Source organism: Maylandia zebra, linkage group LG17 (genome assembly GCF_041146795.1).
Source record: "Maylandia zebra isolate NMK-2024a linkage group LG17, Mzebra_GT3a, whole genome shotgun sequence".
In the NCBI taxonomy this organism is placed as follows: Eukaryota; Metazoa; Chordata; class Actinopteri; order Cichliformes; family Cichlidae; genus Maylandia; species Maylandia zebra.
This window is the reverse complement of record NC_135183.1, coordinates 447,624-466,194: the sequence shown is the minus strand read 5'-3', so window position 1 is coordinate 466,194 and position 18,571 is coordinate 447,624. Positions and strand designations below refer to the sequence as shown.

Genomic DNA, 18,571 nt, shown 5'->3' with positions numbered 1-18,571 from the left:
GGTATGCTTAGGCATGCAGACATGATCAGTCTGCTAAATTTGAGAGGAATACAGCCAGACTCCTTTGAGCTGATAGGAAGGCAACAGTAATTCAAGTAAAAACTACAGTTACAACCAAAGTAGTGTCTCTGAACACACAATACATGGACCCTTGAAGCAGATGGGCTGCAGCAGCAGAAGACTGCACCTGGTGGCAACAAGCTGAGACTACAGTTTATATGGGCTCAGCAAAATAGCAAAAAATTAGAAAAATGTTGCAAAGTCTGGTGAGTGTCAACTTGTGCTGCAACATTCACAGTAGAGTTATAATTATGCACAAATGACATGAAAATATGATCAGGGTGCTGCTGCTGTGGTATCAGGGATATTTGCTTGTTGCACTTCAGGTCTCTGAGCTTCTATACATATATATGCAACAATATTAATATGCATTACTTTTATTGTTCATAATTATACATTTAAATATAAAAATACACTTTTAAACATGAGTTAGTTCCATAATCCATGAGGGGAAAGTGGAAGCCAAACCAGCCACTCTAGCCATTTCACGTTGACCAATACCTGTTAAACCTGAGCAAGCACACCCCTGTGCAGAGGTTGTGCAGCAGAGGACAAACAAACTTTGCTTAACCTACTTTTTTTGCATGACTGTTGGAGCTGGGATATTTGGTTATACTCAGACTGCTGTGTGACTTTCTGCTGTTGTTCATGAGATGTTTACCACCCAGAGTTCTTTCTCTCTGACTGCAGTCTTGTGATTTCACACAGACCATAAATAAACTTCAACTAAAGTCATTTTCCTCATTTACACGAGTGCTCACTCCAAAGCCGAATCCTGGCTTGCAGCACGTGTTGGTGACCAACACGGCACCGGGAGGAGGGGGCCAGGCCTGCCACACGTCAAACACTTTCTGCTTCATCATCCACCCCCTGTCCCCAAACACGAGAGCTCCCACTCTGACTCCAGTAGATGAGTGTCTACAGCGGTGTTGTGTGTCTGTAATAAATGTGCCTGCCATATTTGGTATTTGTCTTGAGAGAGAACAGGAAATGCCAGATTTGGAAAACCTTTTAGACAAAAACTGCTAAAATGTAAAGGTCCCCTTTCCTTTCTGTCTTCTAGCACTGATATTAAAGCATAGCAAGAACATAAAGTAGGCCTGCCCTTTGTTTTAGGACTACAAAGTGGGATGATAAAGACAACAACGCATGCGTGCAGAGCTACTCCCGTTCATGCGGACCGGAAGTTGCAAGAAAGTTTTACGCAGAGGGACTCATCCTGTCCGCACATTCTATCTGTGGTTTATCGTCAGCGTTTGGTGCTCTAGTTAAAGGACGTTGCCCTTGTTAAACTTCAACCGGGGAGGTCAGTTTATGTACTTGTGTTCTCCTTGAGCCGACAGCATCTTAGCAGCTGGAGGGAAACAAGGAGGATGGAGGTGAGCGAAGTGTCTTTGCTAGTATCTTTGAGTTAGCTTGTTTCCCTGTGAGGAGGTGAAAGCCTCTGTCACAGCCACGGGAGCTGCTGTAGTTGCGCTCGCCGTCGTACCTGTAGCACATATTGGCCCTTTAATTAAAATTCCGTGTCTCCGCTTTGAATTTATCAAAGCTGCTTTTTACAATGTGATGTGAGCGAGCTAGCAGAGGAGAGGAAATGGGAAGAAGCGCGAGGCGTCCAACTGTCGGCGCGAGAATGACTGAACAGGAGATTCTGCATGATAAATAAAACCTGTGACATAAGTCTGTTAATGCTCAGGACCTGTTCCACACACGGGGAAAAACAAGCAAGTGTTACTCATTTGCATATTATTATATATAAAATAATAAATATAGATTTAATAAATAATTAATGTAAATATCAAATACAGAACTGTCTTCTAACCTTTCTAACAGTCGCCTGCTATTCTCACAGTAGTTTCATTCACTATTTATCTGCATAGACAGAGATTTGATTTTTTTGTTTTTTTGGATTGACTTTGAAGGCACCATGTCGAGCTGTAATCCAAGTACTTAACCAGACCAGCTACGTGGTTCCTCTTTTATAAACGTTACCCACGTGCATGGCTTTGTTCCTCGATCGTGGTCCATGATGACGTGTGGTTGCAAGACTTCTGGGAGAGAGGTTTGCCTGTAGCTGTAAAACACTGCGCACCTACCCTGAGGAAACTCTATGCCGTATGATTTATTCAGCAAACCTTTCCCCCAGTACACCAGACTTAATGCAAGCCATTACATAAGCTGGTCAGAGACCAAATATTTACTCGAAAGTTGCAGCATTGCAAATCAAACTGAAATCTTTGTCAGCATAGCAAAGGGCTTTCTTATTATCGTCACCCATGCTTGTAGAAATCATAACTATCTTGTCATGTCTTGTCCTCGCTTGCTCTGAAAAGGTTTAAGGAATGAGGATATACCAGCCGAGAAGAAAAAGCGGGAGAGAATAAACTACACGGGACATAGATTCTCCGCCAGCCCTCCGGCCTCTACCATGGAGCAAGAAGAAGAAGAAGTGGTGGCTGCAGCAGCTCGAGAGGATGAAGACTCCCAGCTGATTTACAGGATCGAGCGTCCTGTCTACAATGAAACTCTGATCCAGGCACAGCTTCTTAAACGCAAAGAAGACACCACCACAAATTGTCAGAAGCTGGCAGAAAAGTTCCAGTAAGTCTTTCTCTGGACATTTCCTGTTAACATGTCGTTGAACAGATCAGCATCGACATAGATCCACACACAAGATCCCAGTGTGCTGTGTAAACTGAAGCCAGAAGCCAGTGGGAAATCTGTGGGAGTTGATGTGCAACCTTCGAATGTCCTTTATTTGAGTGGAAAAATAAGACGTTTAAACACATTACATTGCAAAAAAGCTCCAACACTGATCTTCAAATAGATTATGTTGCATTCTAACATTTAAAAACAAATGAAAAAGTTATTCAGAGCTAAACTGCACAAACCCGGGATCCTCTGTCCCTGCTTTCTATTTGGGAACTGATGCAGCTGGGCAAGCAAAAAGGGGGAGAAGTCGGGGGTTAAACAAGTCGCCCGAACAAGGCTGGGAAATGACATGTTGATGCCAGCTCACTGGCAATTTGGGACTGAGACAGGTGGGAGGGCTTACTGAGGGGAGCTGAGGAGGAGGAGGTCTTCATACAAAAGCAGAGATGTGCTTTGGAAGCGTACAGCGAGCAACCCGGGAGTTAGTGAAGAACGGGTCTGCACTCATAACCATCCACAGGACGCAGGGGGTGTGACAGAGCTCAGGGTGGGAACCGACACAGTGACACGTTAGTCATTTCTAGAGATGCTTTCTTGTCATCTTGCAGAGGGAACAACAAACGTGTCATAAAGTTGTAAAACATTGATGTTTCTTAAATAACTCTTGGCTGTAGTGCAGAGTGAGGGTGAATGTTGGGGCTTAAATCTGTAACAGCAGAACAAATATTGCTACATCACTGAAATGATATTTCTGTGGTGTAAGAATGAACAAATATCTGTTAACCAGTGTGAATCACGTGGTGCTGCTATTAAAGGTATAGGAGGGATATTGTGAAGCACGAGTCATACCAAAGTTCAGCTAACACGAGGGGGCTTCTTGAATCCTGCAGCATGAAAGTGACTCCAGAAAAACTTTGTCTGTGGAGGCTTTTAAAAATCTGCTTGGTGTTGAATATCCACAGGTGTTCTTCAGAGAAGGCCAAGGCAGCAGCTCTGAGCTTCATGCCTATTCTCTCATGGCTGCCGTCGTATCCAGTCAAGAAGTACCTCTTTTCAGACGTGGTCTCAGGTCTCAGCACGGGAGTCGTGCAGCTTCCACAAGGTCAGTGAACTGTGCAGCAGCGCCGTGTGAAGCACCGAGGCTGCGAGCAGGGCCGGCTGCGGCTCCAGAGGAGCAGTTTCTGCTTCATGCTGACTCTGTTTTGGCATCGCTGACACTTTGACACTGTGATGGAGTCACTGAACCTCCAGGATTGTTTATTTGGAAACGTGTTATCTTCCCTGCTCCACAGGACTAGCCTACGCTATGCTGGCTGCGGTGCCTCCTGTTTATGGTCTGTACTCCTCCTTCTACCCGGTCCTGCTGTACACCTTCTTTGGCACGTCCAGACACATATCAGTAGGTGAGAGAGCCGTCTCTGTCCTGACCTCATGGCCCTGTGTGACCGGCTCTGCCCACGTACAAGAAAACAGTTACAATATGCTCGTCATTGTTCCATAAGCTCCGCCCTCTTATGTACTCCCTGCCCCCAACACACACACAGCAGAAAATTTCATGTTCTGTACAGAGGAGAGAAATTAAAGGTGCCGTCGCCACAGTGATCCCCGACCTAAATATTTATCAAAATATTTATTTATTGTTTGAAATCGATCCAAACAGACACACCCTGATCTGACGTCTCCTTTCAGTTTAGTGTTAAATGTAAAGTTGGTGTTAAGGTTCTCGCCAAGAAAGAAGATTTTAAATAAGATGTATAAGAAGAAAATGATTGTATATGAAGGAAACTGCTGCTTCCTGGATGTGGCACTGATTGCTGGCTTCTTCATTTTCCAGCTTGATGTTCGTTTGGAATAAAGAAACCATGGAAGCAGCTCCTGTTTCACTGCAGCTGTGTGCTCGGCCACGGCTGCTTCCTCACGTCTAACAGTATTTCCAGTAATGCTTTGCTGCCTATTATGAGGATAGGAAACTATAGCTGATTTGTTTCCAGCCTGACTCTCCTGACATTGTCCAGAATTTGTCTCTCATTGGCTCCACCTCTGTTCCTCATGTCTGCTTTCAAAAGATGGTGATGTTCAGACGCACCGAGCTGTTTTCTTTTCTCGCTTGCTTTTTGAGAGAAAAGACAAATGTAGTTAAGATGATGTCATTTTTACATGGTTGAGCTTTTTATAGATTTCTTAATCCACATTAATGGTGTCACATCGAAGTCTTGCAGGCGACGAGTCACTTTCCACACAGCTGTGTCTGTAGTGACTGTGAGGTGCACTGGGTTACACAGTGATTCAGATTATGAGATGAAAGGTGTGGAGGAAATGTTTGGATGTGTGCTAACTGTGTGCTTAGCTTTCACGGGAGGATTGTGACATTTCAGCGACCTCACCCTGTGACAGCTTCCTTTCCTTGAAATGGGTCCAAGTCTCAAATGCCAGCTGTGACCTATGAGTCCCTCTGACTGTTGGACCCAATGAAGCACCTCGCAGACAGGAAGTGTTCCTGTAAAACTGTCACATGGTGAGGAAACAACACGTCACATTATGGCAGAGTAAGACACAGATGAGCCTGATGACAGCGCACACTTGATGAACAGCACCAAAGTGCTGCAGTGATGTTTGGTTTAGTGCAACTGTGTGTGGCAGAGGGTTTCCTGAAAAAGGACAGGTGCGATAAAAATATTACGTTTCATTTTGTTAAAGCCAACTGTGCTTTTATTGAACCTTCGTGGTCCTCTGCGTATGTGCGATGGTTTGGATATTTCTCTGTGAAGAACAGAAAGAGCTGAAAGAGCTCCGTGGTCCCACAGACTAAACCCAGCATCCTTTCAGACACAGTGCTTCATGTCTCTCACACTTTGCATAGTGAGATTCAGTTTCTGCCTTCCAGACGAAGGCTTCTGCTCCCACAGGGCAGATGATCCCGTCACAGCTGTGTTACTTTGTAGGTTACAGTTTGTCTTTCTGTTTGCAGCAGTTTGTACCGTGGTTCTGTCTGTGTGCACGCGAGGGTGGATGACTCTATCTACAGGTGCAGGTTCTTAAAGCAAATAAGAAAACCCCGTTATCACATGATAGACGAGGTGTGTGTGTGTGTGTGTGTGTGTGTGTGTGTGTGTGTGTGTGTGTGTGTGTGTGTGTGTGTGTGTGTGTGTGTGTGTGGGGTGTGTGTGTGTGTGTGTGTGGGTGGAGTGACGTCATGTTAAGTCTCCATTCATATTTGACTGACATCCACCGAGGTCTTCAAGCTCCACTAGTGATTTTATTGGTTAAAAACTGACAGAACCTTCTAACTTAAACTGTCATTCATACATGTGTGTTGATATTATACAGACAGTGCTGTATACATGCTGCTTTCCTTCTCACTGAGTGTTTATGGGGACTGTAAATATGACGTTATTACCTGATCTTCAAACGTTCCTAAAATGTTTTTAAAATTCTGATTAACATTGAGGAAGTGATGCTGGGGCTCACATCTGCATCCAAATGTCACCTTTGACCTCTACCTTTAAAGTAAATACTGCCCACAGAGGCTTAACCTTGTGCTCTGGTTTCAATCCAAGCAGGTTTAAATGTTTTTAGTCTCTTAGGCTGCGTTCACTCTGCAGGTCTTGATGCTCAATTCAGATTTTTTTGATCAAATCCGATTTTTTTGTCTGCTCGTTCACACTACAAATAAAATGCGACAGCAAACGCGCAAAAGAAGACGTCACACACAACGCGCTCTGTTTAGACCCAGAGCAACAGTATTGTTTTTTGCTTTAAGTTATTTTGTTATTTACATAATAATGTCGATAACCTAATAATGATCCTTGTTGCTGTTTCAGAGGAGCGCTGCTTCAAAGGATAGATTTCTGTCAGAATCTGCAGATTATACAGTACAAATTAAATGTTCACGTTTCTCCAACGTTGTCTTCCCAGCAGTTTCACTGACATCTACACGGGATGGCCAGGAAGCGTTCACCATGTCTTCTCCGGCGCTGATAATTGGCGTCTGTCTCGTGTCAGTGACGTAAAAGACGGATTTAATGCGACATGACCATCAAACAGCAGTCGCTTTCTGAAACATCGGAGATGTATTGGATTCAGGACCACATATGAAAGTGACCCAGATCGGATTTGTGCCGTTCACACTGTCACACCCTGATTGGATAGATGGTCGCATAGGGTCAGAAAAATCGGATTTGATGCGCTGCAGTGTGAACGTAGCCTGAATGATAATCAGCATGTACCCACATCATTTTTGTGAATTCGAAAGTTTAGTAAATGTAAAAACAAAACAGCAAAAACTGCAACATTATAACCCCTCAGAATGTGTCTCCTGTGGAAGGTTTTTAAAATCTGAGCTTGACAGATGTTGTAAAACTTCACTTTCTAACATCTTCCACAACTGGGATTGTAAAACTCGCTGCCTCTAACTATGTAAAGACTGACATAAGCAGCAGGACTGAGATTTCATTAAACCCAGCCTCAGTTGTCTCACCAATCTGGCTGCTTTCTTTTCTCCAACGCTGTCACGCTTGTCTCGATTGTCAGTTTAAATCCGTCCAACAAATGGGTCCAATAAACTAGACCTGCTCAACCCTTTGAAGCTGAGGAGCTAATCTGCAAAGATTGTAAATCACCGCTGGCCAAAATCTGGCCTGACATCAGGTTGCTGTGGGAATGATGACAGAGAACGAGAGGCAGGACGGCCTTTACCGTCACAGGGTGGTGAGAGGAAAGGCCGGTGCGAGCACAAGTCTGCAGTTTCTGTGCTGCGTTTGAGCGCTCGTTGTACTCGACATCAGCTTTGACCCCAGCCTATCATAGCGCTGCGTTTGTGTCGATGACCTGCAGGTACCTTTGCTGTCATAAGTCTGATGATTGGGGGCGTCGCTGTGAGGGAGGCACCAGACAGCATGTTTATGAATATCAATGCTACTGGATCCAACGCATCTGATGCCATCAACGTGGAGCTTCGTGATAAGAGCAGGGTCCAGGTGGCCGTGATGGTCACAACCCTGGCGGGACTCATCCAGGTCAGCCTCCCACCTGCAGAGCAGCCGTGGCTAATCTGTTTATCCAAAGCAGCAGCAGCATGTCTGAATCACTGTTGATGTATCAACTCGATTTTAACTGTTTCTGTATTAAACATTGTTTTTCAAAAACAGAATGACCCCCCTCTTCTTCTGCATTCCTTTCAGATTGTTTTAGGTCTTCTCAGGTTTGGCTTTGTAGCAATCTACCTCACCGAGCCCCTGGTGCGAGGCTTCACCACAGCAGCATCCATGCACGTCGTCATCTCCCAGCTGAAGTACTTGCTGGGGGTGGAAACGCAGCGTTATTCTGGGTTTCTCTCTGCTATTTATGTGAGTTTTGAGAGGCCCTGTCTTTCTCCTTCCCAGAATGGTCAATGAATCGCTAACACTCACCTTTCTGTCACTGCAGAGTGTCAAAGCAGTGCTCAGCAGAATCACCAGCACCAATATTGCCACTTTCCTTCTGGGGCTCGGGTGTATCATCTTCCTTTACGTGATCAAAGTTCTCAACGAGCGCTTCAAGAAGAAGCTGCCCATTCCCATTCCTGGAGAGATCATTGTGGTCATCGTGTCCACGGGCATCTCCTATGGTTTGTCGTTATCAAAGGAGTACAAGGTCCATGTGGTTGGGAACATACCAACAGGGTAGGCCGCACACTCTATTTGTTTAAGTGTCTTTTGGTTTAAGCTCGTGTTCTCTACACGTATGTGACAGAGGTCTACAGATGTTGTCTTATTGGTTACAGGCTTCGCCCTCCTGCTGCCCCAAACATCTCGCTGCTGCCCAATTTGGTCACAGATTCTTTTGCTATAGCGATTGTAGGATTCTCCATGGACGTCTCGCTGGCCAAGATCTTTGCCCTGAAACATGGCTACAGTGTGGATGGCAACCAGGTGAGTGTGTCCACGGGGTGAGCTGCCGATGAGCCTCTGGCCTGTGTGTGACTAACTGTTTGGTTAGGACACTTTGGGTCTTCTGGATGACGGGACGTCCTCTAGCTGTTTGCTGCAAATCTTGTAAAGTTATATTTTGATCCTGCGCGCTGATATTGGAAATGCTGCTCACAAAAAGGTTCATTGTTCCAGTTTGTTGGAACGTGTTCATTTCATTGAACACTGAGTTGTTTGGAGCGTTGTGTAGTTGCCTGACTGTACTATTCGTTGAAGACTGAGCAAAGCGTGTCCTCCAGTGACACATAGCTGACAAATAAATGCAGGTCACGCATTTAGCAAAGCACGACTGTGGAAAATATACGGGTCGCATTTTCCTGAAATTGTCCAAAGCTGACGTGTGAAAATGTTGTTGCAGAAGGACTTTCCTCTCTTTTTCACGGTTTTCCTCCACGTGTCCACTTTCAGGAGCTCATTGCACTCGGTCTGTGTAACTTCATCAGCTCCTTCTTCCAAACGTTTGCCGTCACCTGCTCCATGTCGAGGAGTCTGGTCCAGGAGAGCACAGGAGGCAAAACACAGGTGACACACACGAGCTGCAGGAGTGATTACACTATCTAAATTGGTGCTGTAAAGCTGTTGTTAGAGTGAGAGGTGTGTTGATGGAGTTATTGCTTTTTATGTGTGCTTTAGATTGCAGGGCTCCTGGCGTCGCTGCTGGTGCTGGTGGTGGTGGTGGCCGTCGGCTTTGTCTTCGAGCCGCTCCCTCAGGTGAGTTCCTGTTTGATGTTTGGGCGTGACCTGTGAGCCTGCACACACCTAAATGTCGTCTTTGGCTCTCGTTTGCTTGTGTTTCTCAGACTGCGCTGGCTGCCATCATCATGGTCAACCTCATAGGGATGTTCAAGCAGTTCAGAGACATTCCCAGTCTGTGGAGGACCAGCAAGATTGAACTGGTCAGTCTTTAAAACCAAGCTTATCTGACTTAAAGTGCACCGTTGTTCTGAGAGGTGTGTATGTGAACCCGAGTGAATACACAGTGGAGAAGCTGAGGTTGCAGACAGAAGTGTGACTATAATGTGCAGGAGTGGAAACGATCAGATAAATGCACGTCGTCTGAAGACATTTGCTTATGTAAAAACTGCTTTGGTCTTGCAAAACGCTTCCTCTTCATGCTAGTTTCATGTTACTTTCTTTTTTGTCCTCTCAGGCCATCTGGGTGATCGCCTTTATCGCTTCTGTGCTGCTGGGACTGGACTACGGCCTCCTGGTGGCCGTCACATTCGCCATATTGACAGTCATATACAGGACACAGAGGTAATGATTCGAATATGTGTTTTTCCTTGAACTGAAGCTTAAAGGCAGCTGTGAGAGTTTTCAAAGAGCAGGTTTGATTTGTGCTCTGAGCTGTTTTCTTTCTCTTCCAGCCCTAAAACTTCCATCCTGGGTCACGTCGCTAACACGGGGCTCTACTGTGACGTCGACGAGTATGAAGAGGTAAATGTGTGAGGAGAGAAACCTGCTCCGTGTGAAACATCCACACTGACCAAGCCGGCTGTTTGTGTTCTCAGGCGGCTGAATATGAGGGGATTAAGATCTTCCACTCCAACTCTTCAGTCTACTTTGCTAACAGTGACCTGTATGTGAACAGCCTCAAGGAGAAGGTAGCAGTGTGTTTGAGTGTGTGGAAGCAAACAGAAACCCTTTTGTGGGGGAAATGTGTGAAGCACTTATTATCACCTGACTCGGTCTGAGAGGAGCAGCGTGAGCGTGTAATCATCTGGTGGTAGATGCGAGCAGAGCTCTACTTTGAGATGAGCAGGAAGTCAGTTTGCTTGTGTTTTCACTGTCTTGGCTACAAACGAAGGTTTGCAGTTGTAGCCTGTTCACGTTACAGCTGAAGCTTCAACAGTTCAGTGAAAACGTTTCTACGTTTGTCATTTCTGCTTTTTTGTGTGTTCAAATAACTAAGAGCAAAGAATACATTTTAACTTTACTGTGTGAATTAAAGGTTTATCCAGTATCTAAGCACCGTGTGGGAAATATTCCCAGCCTCTCCCAGTCTTAACCTAAGGAGTAACTGTGCCAGCTTTACCAGCAACACCTGATTCCTAGGGATCAGTCTCTGTTGCTACTGTGGTGGCATGTTGAGTCCTTAAAGGGGAAAAGAGTCCCGTTGTAAGACCATGGACTGAGCTCAGTGTTTACGAGTCACAGCCATGCCTGATCGCCTCAATAACACAAAGAGACGCTACAAGAGCTCAAAAAGCAACACGGTGCCACGACCAGCTGCAAAGGGTAACAGGGTCATTACGTTACTGCTTCAGAGCTTGGACAGTTGATGAAACTATGAATTCTGGGTAATTACGTTTTCACCTAGGTGCAGGTTTGGATAGCTTGTGTTGGTTAAACAATGAAATCACACGTTGAAAACTGCATTTTGCTTTTACTCAGGTTATCTTTGTGCAAGATTAACGCTTGTTTTGTGACAAATCAGGTGAAGCACAGATGTTACTGAAAGCAGTTGATCATGTGCTTCATGCTTATTGTGTTAAAGTAAAGACGTCGATATGTGTTTGTTTTGTAAACATTGTTTCAGTTCTCATTTTTGTTTTTCATATTCAATTCAGCTTTATTTACACAGCGCCAAATCACAACAACAGTCGCCTCAAGGTGCTTTATATTGTACAGTAGACCCTACAGTAATACAGAGAAAAACCCAACAATCATATGACCCCCTATGAGCAGCACTTTGGCGACAGTGGGAAGGAAAAACTCCCTTTTAACAGGAAGAAACCTCCAGCAGAACCAGGCTCAGGGAGGGGCGGGGCCATCTGCTGTGATTGGTTGGGGTGAGAGAAGGAAGACAGGATGAAGACATGCTGTGGAAGAGAGACAGAGATTAATAACAAGTGTATTATGTAATGTAATATGAATAATTATCAGAGAAAATGCCAAAATAAGAGGTGAGGTAATGGTAGAGGTAAACGAGTGAGGGAGAATGACGTGCTGAGTTGGATGTTAACAGCTCTGTTGTGATTATGTTGATCTTTACAGACGGGGCTAAACCCTGAACACTTACAAGCTGCTCGGAAAGCCCAAAAAAAAAGAAAGGAGAAGACGAACAGCAATCGGTTGTCTCCGCTGAAAATCTGTGCCAAGGTGGGTCGCTGTTTGTCTTTTGTCTATCCAAACTTTGAGCTTTGTCAACAGGTTAAATACACACTCATGTGACGGTCGTGTGTGTGTGTATATATAATATGTTTTGTGGTGCTGCTTTGTTTCTAGTACAAGGATGAGGCAGTGACTCATGACGTTTTGTCCCAGAGCCACGTGGCGGAGGATCAGAAGAACGGCCAGTTTGGCGACAGACATGGCGACTCAGAGGAGGCGGTCTTCCTTGAGCCTTTCAGCACAGTCCACTCCATCATCCTGGACTGGACGTCTGCAACTTTCATCGACTCAGTGGGAGCTAAAGCCATCAGACAGGTTCTGGCCCTTTCTCCAGCGCTGCACTGCACAGGAGCACCAGCTGCATATTTTCACTGAACTCCAGTCACTGTTTCATGGTGTAGAGCTCAAATACTAAAAACTATTATCTCTTTGTGCAGGTCATTAAAGAGTATGCCGCCGTAGATGTCCGGGTGGTCATAGCTGGCTGCAACAGTAAGTGACTATTAAGACTTTTCATTAGATCTGAAAATATCTGTGCACATGCTCTGTTTTATACGCACTACGTACAAAACGCAATTAAAACCCATCCATCCATCTATCCTCTTATCTTTACAAATTGCTGTGGGGACTATTTGTGGACCATGAACTGTTCATGAAACCAGTTAGAGGACTGGTGCTTTGTTACACATCGTCCTGCAGGAGTTGGTACACTGTGGTCAGAAAGGCATGGACGTGGAAATATCCCTCACACTGTAGCACCACTGATTCAATGCAGGAGGAATCCATGCTGTTATGATGTTTGTACCAAAGTCTGCTACAGAAAGCCTGTGCATACTGCAACCTCAGGTTTCTGTTTGTCGCTGGGCGATGTGGCGCCCTGTGGTCTGATGCTGCTGTAGCCCATCTGCTTTCCAACACGAGGTGCATTCAGAGAAGCTCTTTGGTGGTAACACATGGTTATTTGAGTCACTCTTACCTTCCTGTCACGCTCGACACATCTTCTCCCAGAGAACTGCTGCTCGCCTGTTACGTTCTCTTGTTCAGACCGTCCTCTGTAAACCTCAGAGATGATTGTGTTGGAAAGTCCCGGGAACTTCTAAAGCACACCTGATATCTAGTCATGCCATGTTCATTCTGATGCTCGCCTTGAACTCCAGCTGATGTCTGCATTGAGCTTCTGCCATGTGATTGGCTGATTTCGATGTTTGCATGAATGAGAACATAAGGTCTGTAAGTGGAGACCTATAATAAAGACAAGTTCCACACACTGGGGTCATAATGTAAAGGATGGAAACAGGCAACAAGCGCTATGACAGAACTCTGTTGAAAGTTTTGGTTTGAATGATTAAGCCTGTGGGTCCTGACAGACCTGTGCAAACACAGCCTGTGGTTCACAGACTGAAGCCATTCCTGCAGTAACAAACAGGACGCTCCTGTTCTGCACATTTGGGATTGAAAATGAGAAGATATCATTTGGAACCAAATGGTAAACATGTCACACGATATATTTACAGTTCACTTTCAGTATATTGGCTCACGAGCGCGCAGGATGTTTTCAGAGTGGCAGCTAGCCAGAAGAAGGCAGGGATGAAGCTGCAGCGGCTCGTTTCACACTGTAACAAAGCTGCTGTCCAACAAGTGAACACAGCAGGTTGCTTTAGTTGCTTTGTGTGCCCTGTAAATGGAACAAAGGTATCACTGCAGGAATGTCAGTGTCTGCACAGAACGTTTATTAGCCCCACTGCAGTGAGTCTTTCCTTCACTAAAGTCTGTTTGTGTTCAAATGGTTTGAAAGTGGTTGCTGTCATTGATGTAAATACTGAGCCTGCTGCATGCTTCTCTGCAGGAAACCTGCTGGCTGAACTGGACACCTTGAAGTTCTTCACTAAGGACCTGACCACAGACTTCCTGTTTCCCACCGTCCACGACGCCGTGCTCCACTGTCAGCACTCAAACTCTCACCCGTCTGTGGCTGCGGTCAGCGACACGACCTGAGAGGATGGGACGTGGTGGCGCTCTCACAACCTCACTGTGAACTTGTTTTCAGCTGAAATATCAGGAGTGTTTTTCAGTCTTGTTAAAGTTCCAAAGCAGCAAGAACATCGTTTTAATCAGAACCTTCAGGATGTGGCGTCCAGCCTGATTTCTCTGCAGTGTTGACGCTGCACTTTAGTCATGTTGTAGTTCTCACTGTTTGCTGAAGTACTTTTTAAAGCTGCAGCTTTGTCTACATGATGTTAGCAGGTACTGTTGGAGGCCTTGTTGTAAACATGTAATACTGACCACCTCATTATCACGCTGGTACCAAATTGTTACCTATAATCTGTCAATATGATTTTTGTTATTCTGATCTGGAATGACCTTTCCAGTCTGTTTGCAGTGTCATGTTGCCGTTACTGTACACTTGCATTGGTATGACTCATATGAATGCAGTGGACAGCTTTAATTGTTCTGTTAGTGAACGACACAGGAGGCCTTTCAAGCTCCCTGTGCTTATTTTGTTAAACACTGAAACTGAAATCTGGAATAACTTTTATTTTTTAGTGAACAACAATAACAACAAAACAAAATCCTTTTGGCTCTCTTTTTTTTGACAAAGCCAAATCAGACACAAGCACACACTCAGTTGTAGGTCATGTATCTGGGAGTGGCGCTGAACTTGGCGTATGATTTGATGACCTTGTTAACGGCTTCCAGGAAATCTTTCTCTGTGGCGATCTTCCTGCGGGCCCTGATGGCAAACATTCCTGCCTCGGTGCACACGCTGCGGATCTCGGCACCTGAAAGGAAGCACGATTTAAGAGAGTGCTCAGACTTTCAGAGAGCTATTAAACCTGTAGACGACCTTTATCCCACGCTGTCAAGCCATTCAAAACAGTTTGACTTGGCTGAAATACAGGATCGTGTTAAAGGACAGCCAAGACTCAGACTCTCATCTACTTTAACATAACATACTTCCAAGTTTATAAAGGGCAATAAGAAACCTTTCCAAGTAACAGGTTGCCCCCGTGTGGTCATACATCAGTACTACACTGAGAGGTCTGAACTCTTCTAAACTAACAAGAAGTCGATAAACAAATTGGAAAAATACTGGAAGTTTAGTGCAGCGGTCCCCAAGTTTTAATTTATCTCTGACAATATTTTCACAGACCGGCCTTTATGATGTCGCAGATCAGTAAAACAAAATAAAACCAGTACTGGTACCAAACACCGGGAAAACCAAACATTTCACACCCAAGCCTCAACTCTTACGGCTCGGTACCGGTCCGTGATTTGGGGACCGCTGGTTTAGTGTCTCTATGACAACGGCATTCTGAAGGAAAGGACAGCTGATGTATGCCACACCCACACGAGCAGGAAACACTAAAACAGATAAAGACGCAGCTGAGGGAGACTGTGACTCGACAGGAAGTAACGTCTGCTCTGCAGTCTTACCGGTGCTGTTGGGACAGAGGCGAGCCAGCAGCTCAAAGCGGATGTCTCTCTCCACACTCATAGAGCGGGCATGGATCTTGAAGATGTGGGTGCGACCCTGCAACGGCGGGTTTAAAGATGGTTGAATTGGACAGAGCTACATCGGAGAAGTGTAACACAGTCCAGTTTGAAACTCACCTCAAGGTCAGGCAGGCTGAACTCGATCTTCCTATCCAGACGTCCGGGCCTCATCAGGGCCGGGTCCAGCGTGTCCGGCCTGTTGGTGGCCATCAGCACTTTGATGTTGCCTCGAGGGTCGAAACCATCCAGCTGATTGATGAGCTCCAGCATGGTCCTTTGGACCTCGTTGTCTCCACCGGCGCCGTCATCAAAACGAGCACCTGGCAGGTTCAGAGGGTTACACGCTCAGAATGGATTTCTCTTCACGCTGGATTAAAAGGGCTGCTGCACGTCAGTGGATGTTTTTTTTTTTAAGTAATGAGACTAACCTCCAATAGCATCAATTTCATCAAAGAAGATCAGACAGGCCTTTTTGGTCCTGGCCATCTCAAAGAGCTCACGCACCATCCTGGCGCCCTGTGAACGAGTTCAGGAAAAGTCAGACGTTTACGAGAATCAACCTTCCTGATCTGAACTGCAGCTAATCTTTCTTTTCGTTGAGCGCACCTCTCCCACGTATTTCTGCACCAGCTCGGAGCCGATGACTCTGATGAAGCAGGCGTCTGTTCTGTTGGCCACAGCCCGGGCACACAGGGTCTTTCCGGTTCCGGGGGGCCCGAATAGCAGCACACCTTTAGGAGGCTCAATTCCCAGATTGACAAACCTCTCAGGCTGGTGAGAAGAAAAAGACGACAAGTGAGCTCCCATGTGCAGAAGACAGTTGCTTCACTCGTGCCTCAGTGGTGGTTCTAACTTTGGAACACTCACATGGAGCAGCGGAGTTTCAACCACCTCTCTTAGCTTCTCAATCTGCTCCTTGCATCCACCAACATCACTGTAGGTCACATCAGGCTTCTCTTCCACCTAAAGCAAGTGGGCCAAGGAGTTATCACATGCAAGCAGACAGATAACCAAACAATCACAGAGTATCCTCGCCTCCCAACCTGCATCATGGTGACAGTGGGGTCGATTTTCGGAGGCAGAGGAATGTGGATCTGATACTTGTTTCTGTCAACCCTGGAAAAACAGAAAGGACACTAAACTTAGCTTACGGCTGACGGAACCTTCTGGAAACTATGTAACACCTCTAAATCATGTTTCTGCCTCACCCCACTCTCATGCCCTCCTCGATGTCAGTTGGAGCCACCTGGTCACTCAGGTCCACCACAAACTTGGCAAACTGTTTGACGTTGATGATGTATTTGGGATCCTCAGAGTCTGCATTGATGATCTTTGTGCATCTTTCAGAAAGAAATAAAGAATCATGAAGCTACATAATGGAAATGCTGTGGAAGGAAGTAGGAAAGCTAAGAATATTCCCGTCAGATTAACAGGAATGTCGCTCGAAACATCCCAAAGGGAAGATCAGCGATATAACACCACACTTTACATTTTGGTGATGTTAAAGTCGAACATTTACCTTGCTACCTGCAGCGGCTGCTCGCTCTGCAGTGTCTGCTTGTCAGCAGCTAGATCCCAGAGAGCCGGTGGAGCCAGGCCTGTGTCAGACTCCTTGATGCCTGTGTAATTAAAAAAAACAAATCAGACACAAAGCATCTTGTGCAGCCCTCCAAAGTACCAAAACCGTCCATATATACTCCTCTGATAAAGCTGGACAACCGTTCCAAATTTAAGATGATCCATTTTCAACAACAATGCAGCCCTTTGCATTTTTTGGAGTTAAAGTCAACTAGACATGCCTTTTTAAAATCTAAACTGGCCCCATAGCTGTGGGTTGTGGTAGAAAAGGTGATCTCTCTTTGTGTGTTAAACTAGCCCAGAGTACAGACTGGCACTGGGTGGCTGGGAAAGGCCAGCTAGACAGCTGCATCTGAAGTGACAGGCCGTGCAAGCACCAAATAATTAAATCAAGGAGTGAAAATACATGAGATTTAACTGGCACCTAATGAAACTAAAATGTCCAAATGTATTTGTGCAACAGTGTTATTGAGTCCTGTGCATGTTGCAGGATAATCAGTTAATATGCACAGGACCATGCAGCTGCAGTTATCATTGTGTCTGTAACTTGGGACGCACAATTTGCTAAACTTGCTGATTTTGTATCGTTTCTGGATGCGACAAAATTCATTCAGGATCAGGCTTTTTAGTTCAGAAGCCTTTTCTGATTTGCGTCTCCTGCTGGAATCAACGAGCGACCTTCCACTTGTCAGCCTAATGTGTAAACCACTTCTATGGAGCTACCAAATACTTCCTGTACTACTGTTGGTTGTTAGAAATGAAACTGAGAATATCTGAATACATTTATAAGTTGTAATGGTGAATTCCAAGTAAAGAAAATCTAAGAAAGCCGGAGTAAAACCCCTGAGTTTGACCCAGTACTTGAAATCTGGTCAGACACAAGTGGCCTCCTAAGCTGGAATTTTTGAAGGTTTAGAAAGTTAGTTCGGCAAATGAGCTTTTCAAATAAATGCCGTTTTATTGCTTATGTCCGGTTTAATCACCAAGCCCAGTAAGAAGCTTACTGAGAACATCTTACTGCCCTGCTGTGGCACAAATGTACTTCTGAATTCGTCGCTCACCCGTCAGCTCGTTTATCTTCTTGAGCAGCTGCTGAATGTCATCTTCCACTTGTTTGATCTGCCTGGAATAGGTACTCTGACCCTGGTGGTGAACAGCAAGCAACACATTCACTCACTGTGGAATCATTTCCTTGACACTTGCTTGGTGTCGTGGTTTGAAAGCCATACTTACATATGTTTTGAGCAGAGCGATGTCCCCTTCATCCAAAGCTTTAAAAAAGAATCACAATCACATGAATGCGTTTGCACTCCGACACTGTTGTCGGACTGAGCGATGCAGTATACACAAGACTTTTTATTCCACCATCAACACATATTTATAACAACATGGTAACAAATACATTCAGCAGGAGCAAACTGTTTTCAACGAGCTAAGCTAACATTAGCAATGTTGCTAGCTGATATCGGCGCTTCCTTTCGGGAAATAATATCTTAGGGTTTAAAATAAACGATTTTAGATATACCTCTAATAGGGGAGTCACCCTTCTCCTCTTCCTTAATCTTCCTTTGGTCGTCTCCCAGATAGTCCGGCATGTCTAACGTGTGAACAAACTGTCTGGTCACGAACAATCAGGACTGCTAAACTCTACAATTACACAGCAGCTTTGGACTTCCGCCGCTATGCGCAACTTACCGGAACACACA

The 18,571-nt window shown here is 45.2% G+C and overlaps 2 protein-coding genes across 3 annotated transcripts; one reads left to right on the top strand and one right to left on the bottom strand.

Moving 5' to 3' along the window:
* The first annotated feature begins 1,227 nt into the window (after positions 1 to 1,227).
* On the top strand, positions 1,228 to 14,365 carry slc26a5 (solute carrier family 26 member 5). 2 transcript variants are annotated; one of them, XM_004576185.4, is made up of 18 exons: positions 1,229 to 1,439; positions 2,394 to 2,661; positions 3,675 to 3,814; positions 4,005 to 4,115; positions 7,546 to 7,727; positions 7,893 to 8,057; positions 8,137 to 8,372; positions 8,474 to 8,621; positions 9,087 to 9,200; positions 9,312 to 9,389; positions 9,479 to 9,574; positions 9,829 to 9,935; positions 10,046 to 10,115; positions 10,190 to 10,282; positions 11,676 to 11,780; positions 11,907 to 12,107; positions 12,230 to 12,284; positions 13,639 to 14,365. In XM_004576185.4, the coding sequence occupies exons 2-18, from the start codon at positions 2,489 to 2,491 to the stop codon at positions 13,785 to 13,787; spliced, it is 2,223 nt and encodes a 740-aa protein (XP_004576242.2). In that variant the 5' UTR covers positions 1,229 to 1,439; positions 2,394 to 2,488; the 3' UTR covers positions 13,788 to 14,365. The 2 variants fall into 2 exon arrangements, with proteins under 2 accessions (XP_076731859.1, XP_004576242.2); XM_076875744.1 differs by lacking the exon at positions 4,005 to 4,115 and having other exon boundaries at positions 1,228 to 1,439.
* On the bottom strand, positions 14,313 to 18,564 carry psmc2 (proteasome 26S subunit, ATPase 2). The gene is made up of 12 exons (XM_024800974.2): positions 18,391 to 18,564; positions 18,099 to 18,136; positions 17,927 to 18,008; positions 16,807 to 16,906; positions 16,496 to 16,627; positions 16,331 to 16,403; positions 16,155 to 16,250; positions 15,894 to 16,058; positions 15,716 to 15,803; positions 15,405 to 15,607; positions 15,228 to 15,324; positions 14,313 to 14,572 (listed from the first exon to the last, which is right to left on the bottom strand). Exons 1-12 carry the CDS (start codon positions 18,458 to 18,460, stop codon positions 14,415 to 14,417), a joined length of 1,302 nt encoding a protein of 433 aa, XP_024656742.2. The 5' UTR covers positions 18,461 to 18,564; the 3' UTR covers positions 14,313 to 14,414.
* Positions 18,565 to 18,571: the final 7 nt, after the last annotated feature.

Bases quoted from the DNA above. Each gene is read 5' to 3' on its own strand.
- slc26a5 (XM_004576185.4), top strand. From the start codon at position 2,489: ATGGAGCAAGAAGAAGAAGAAGTGGTGGCTGCAGCAGCTCGAGAGGAT. The intron at 10,283-11,675 runs GTAGCAGTGTGT...TGATCTTTACAG, and splicing joins TGAACAGCCTCAAGGAGAAG to ACGGGGCTAAACCCTGAACA. The intron at 12,108-12,229 runs GTTCTGGCCCTT...CTCTTTGTGCAG, and splicing joins GAGCTAAAGCCATCAGACAG to GTCATTAAAGAGTATGCCGC.
- psmc2 (XM_024800974.2), bottom strand. From the start codon at position 18,460: ATGCCGGACTATCTGGGAGACGACCAAAGGAAGATTAAGGAAGAGGAG. The intron at 16,907-17,926 runs GTGAGCGACGAA...TTAATTACACAG, and splicing joins GAAGATAAACGAGCTGACGG to GCATCAAGGAGTCTGACACA. The intron at 15,325-15,404 runs GTGAGTTTCAAA...CCGCCGTTGCAG, and splicing joins TCAGCCTGCCTGACCTTGAG to GGTCGCACCCACATCTTCAA.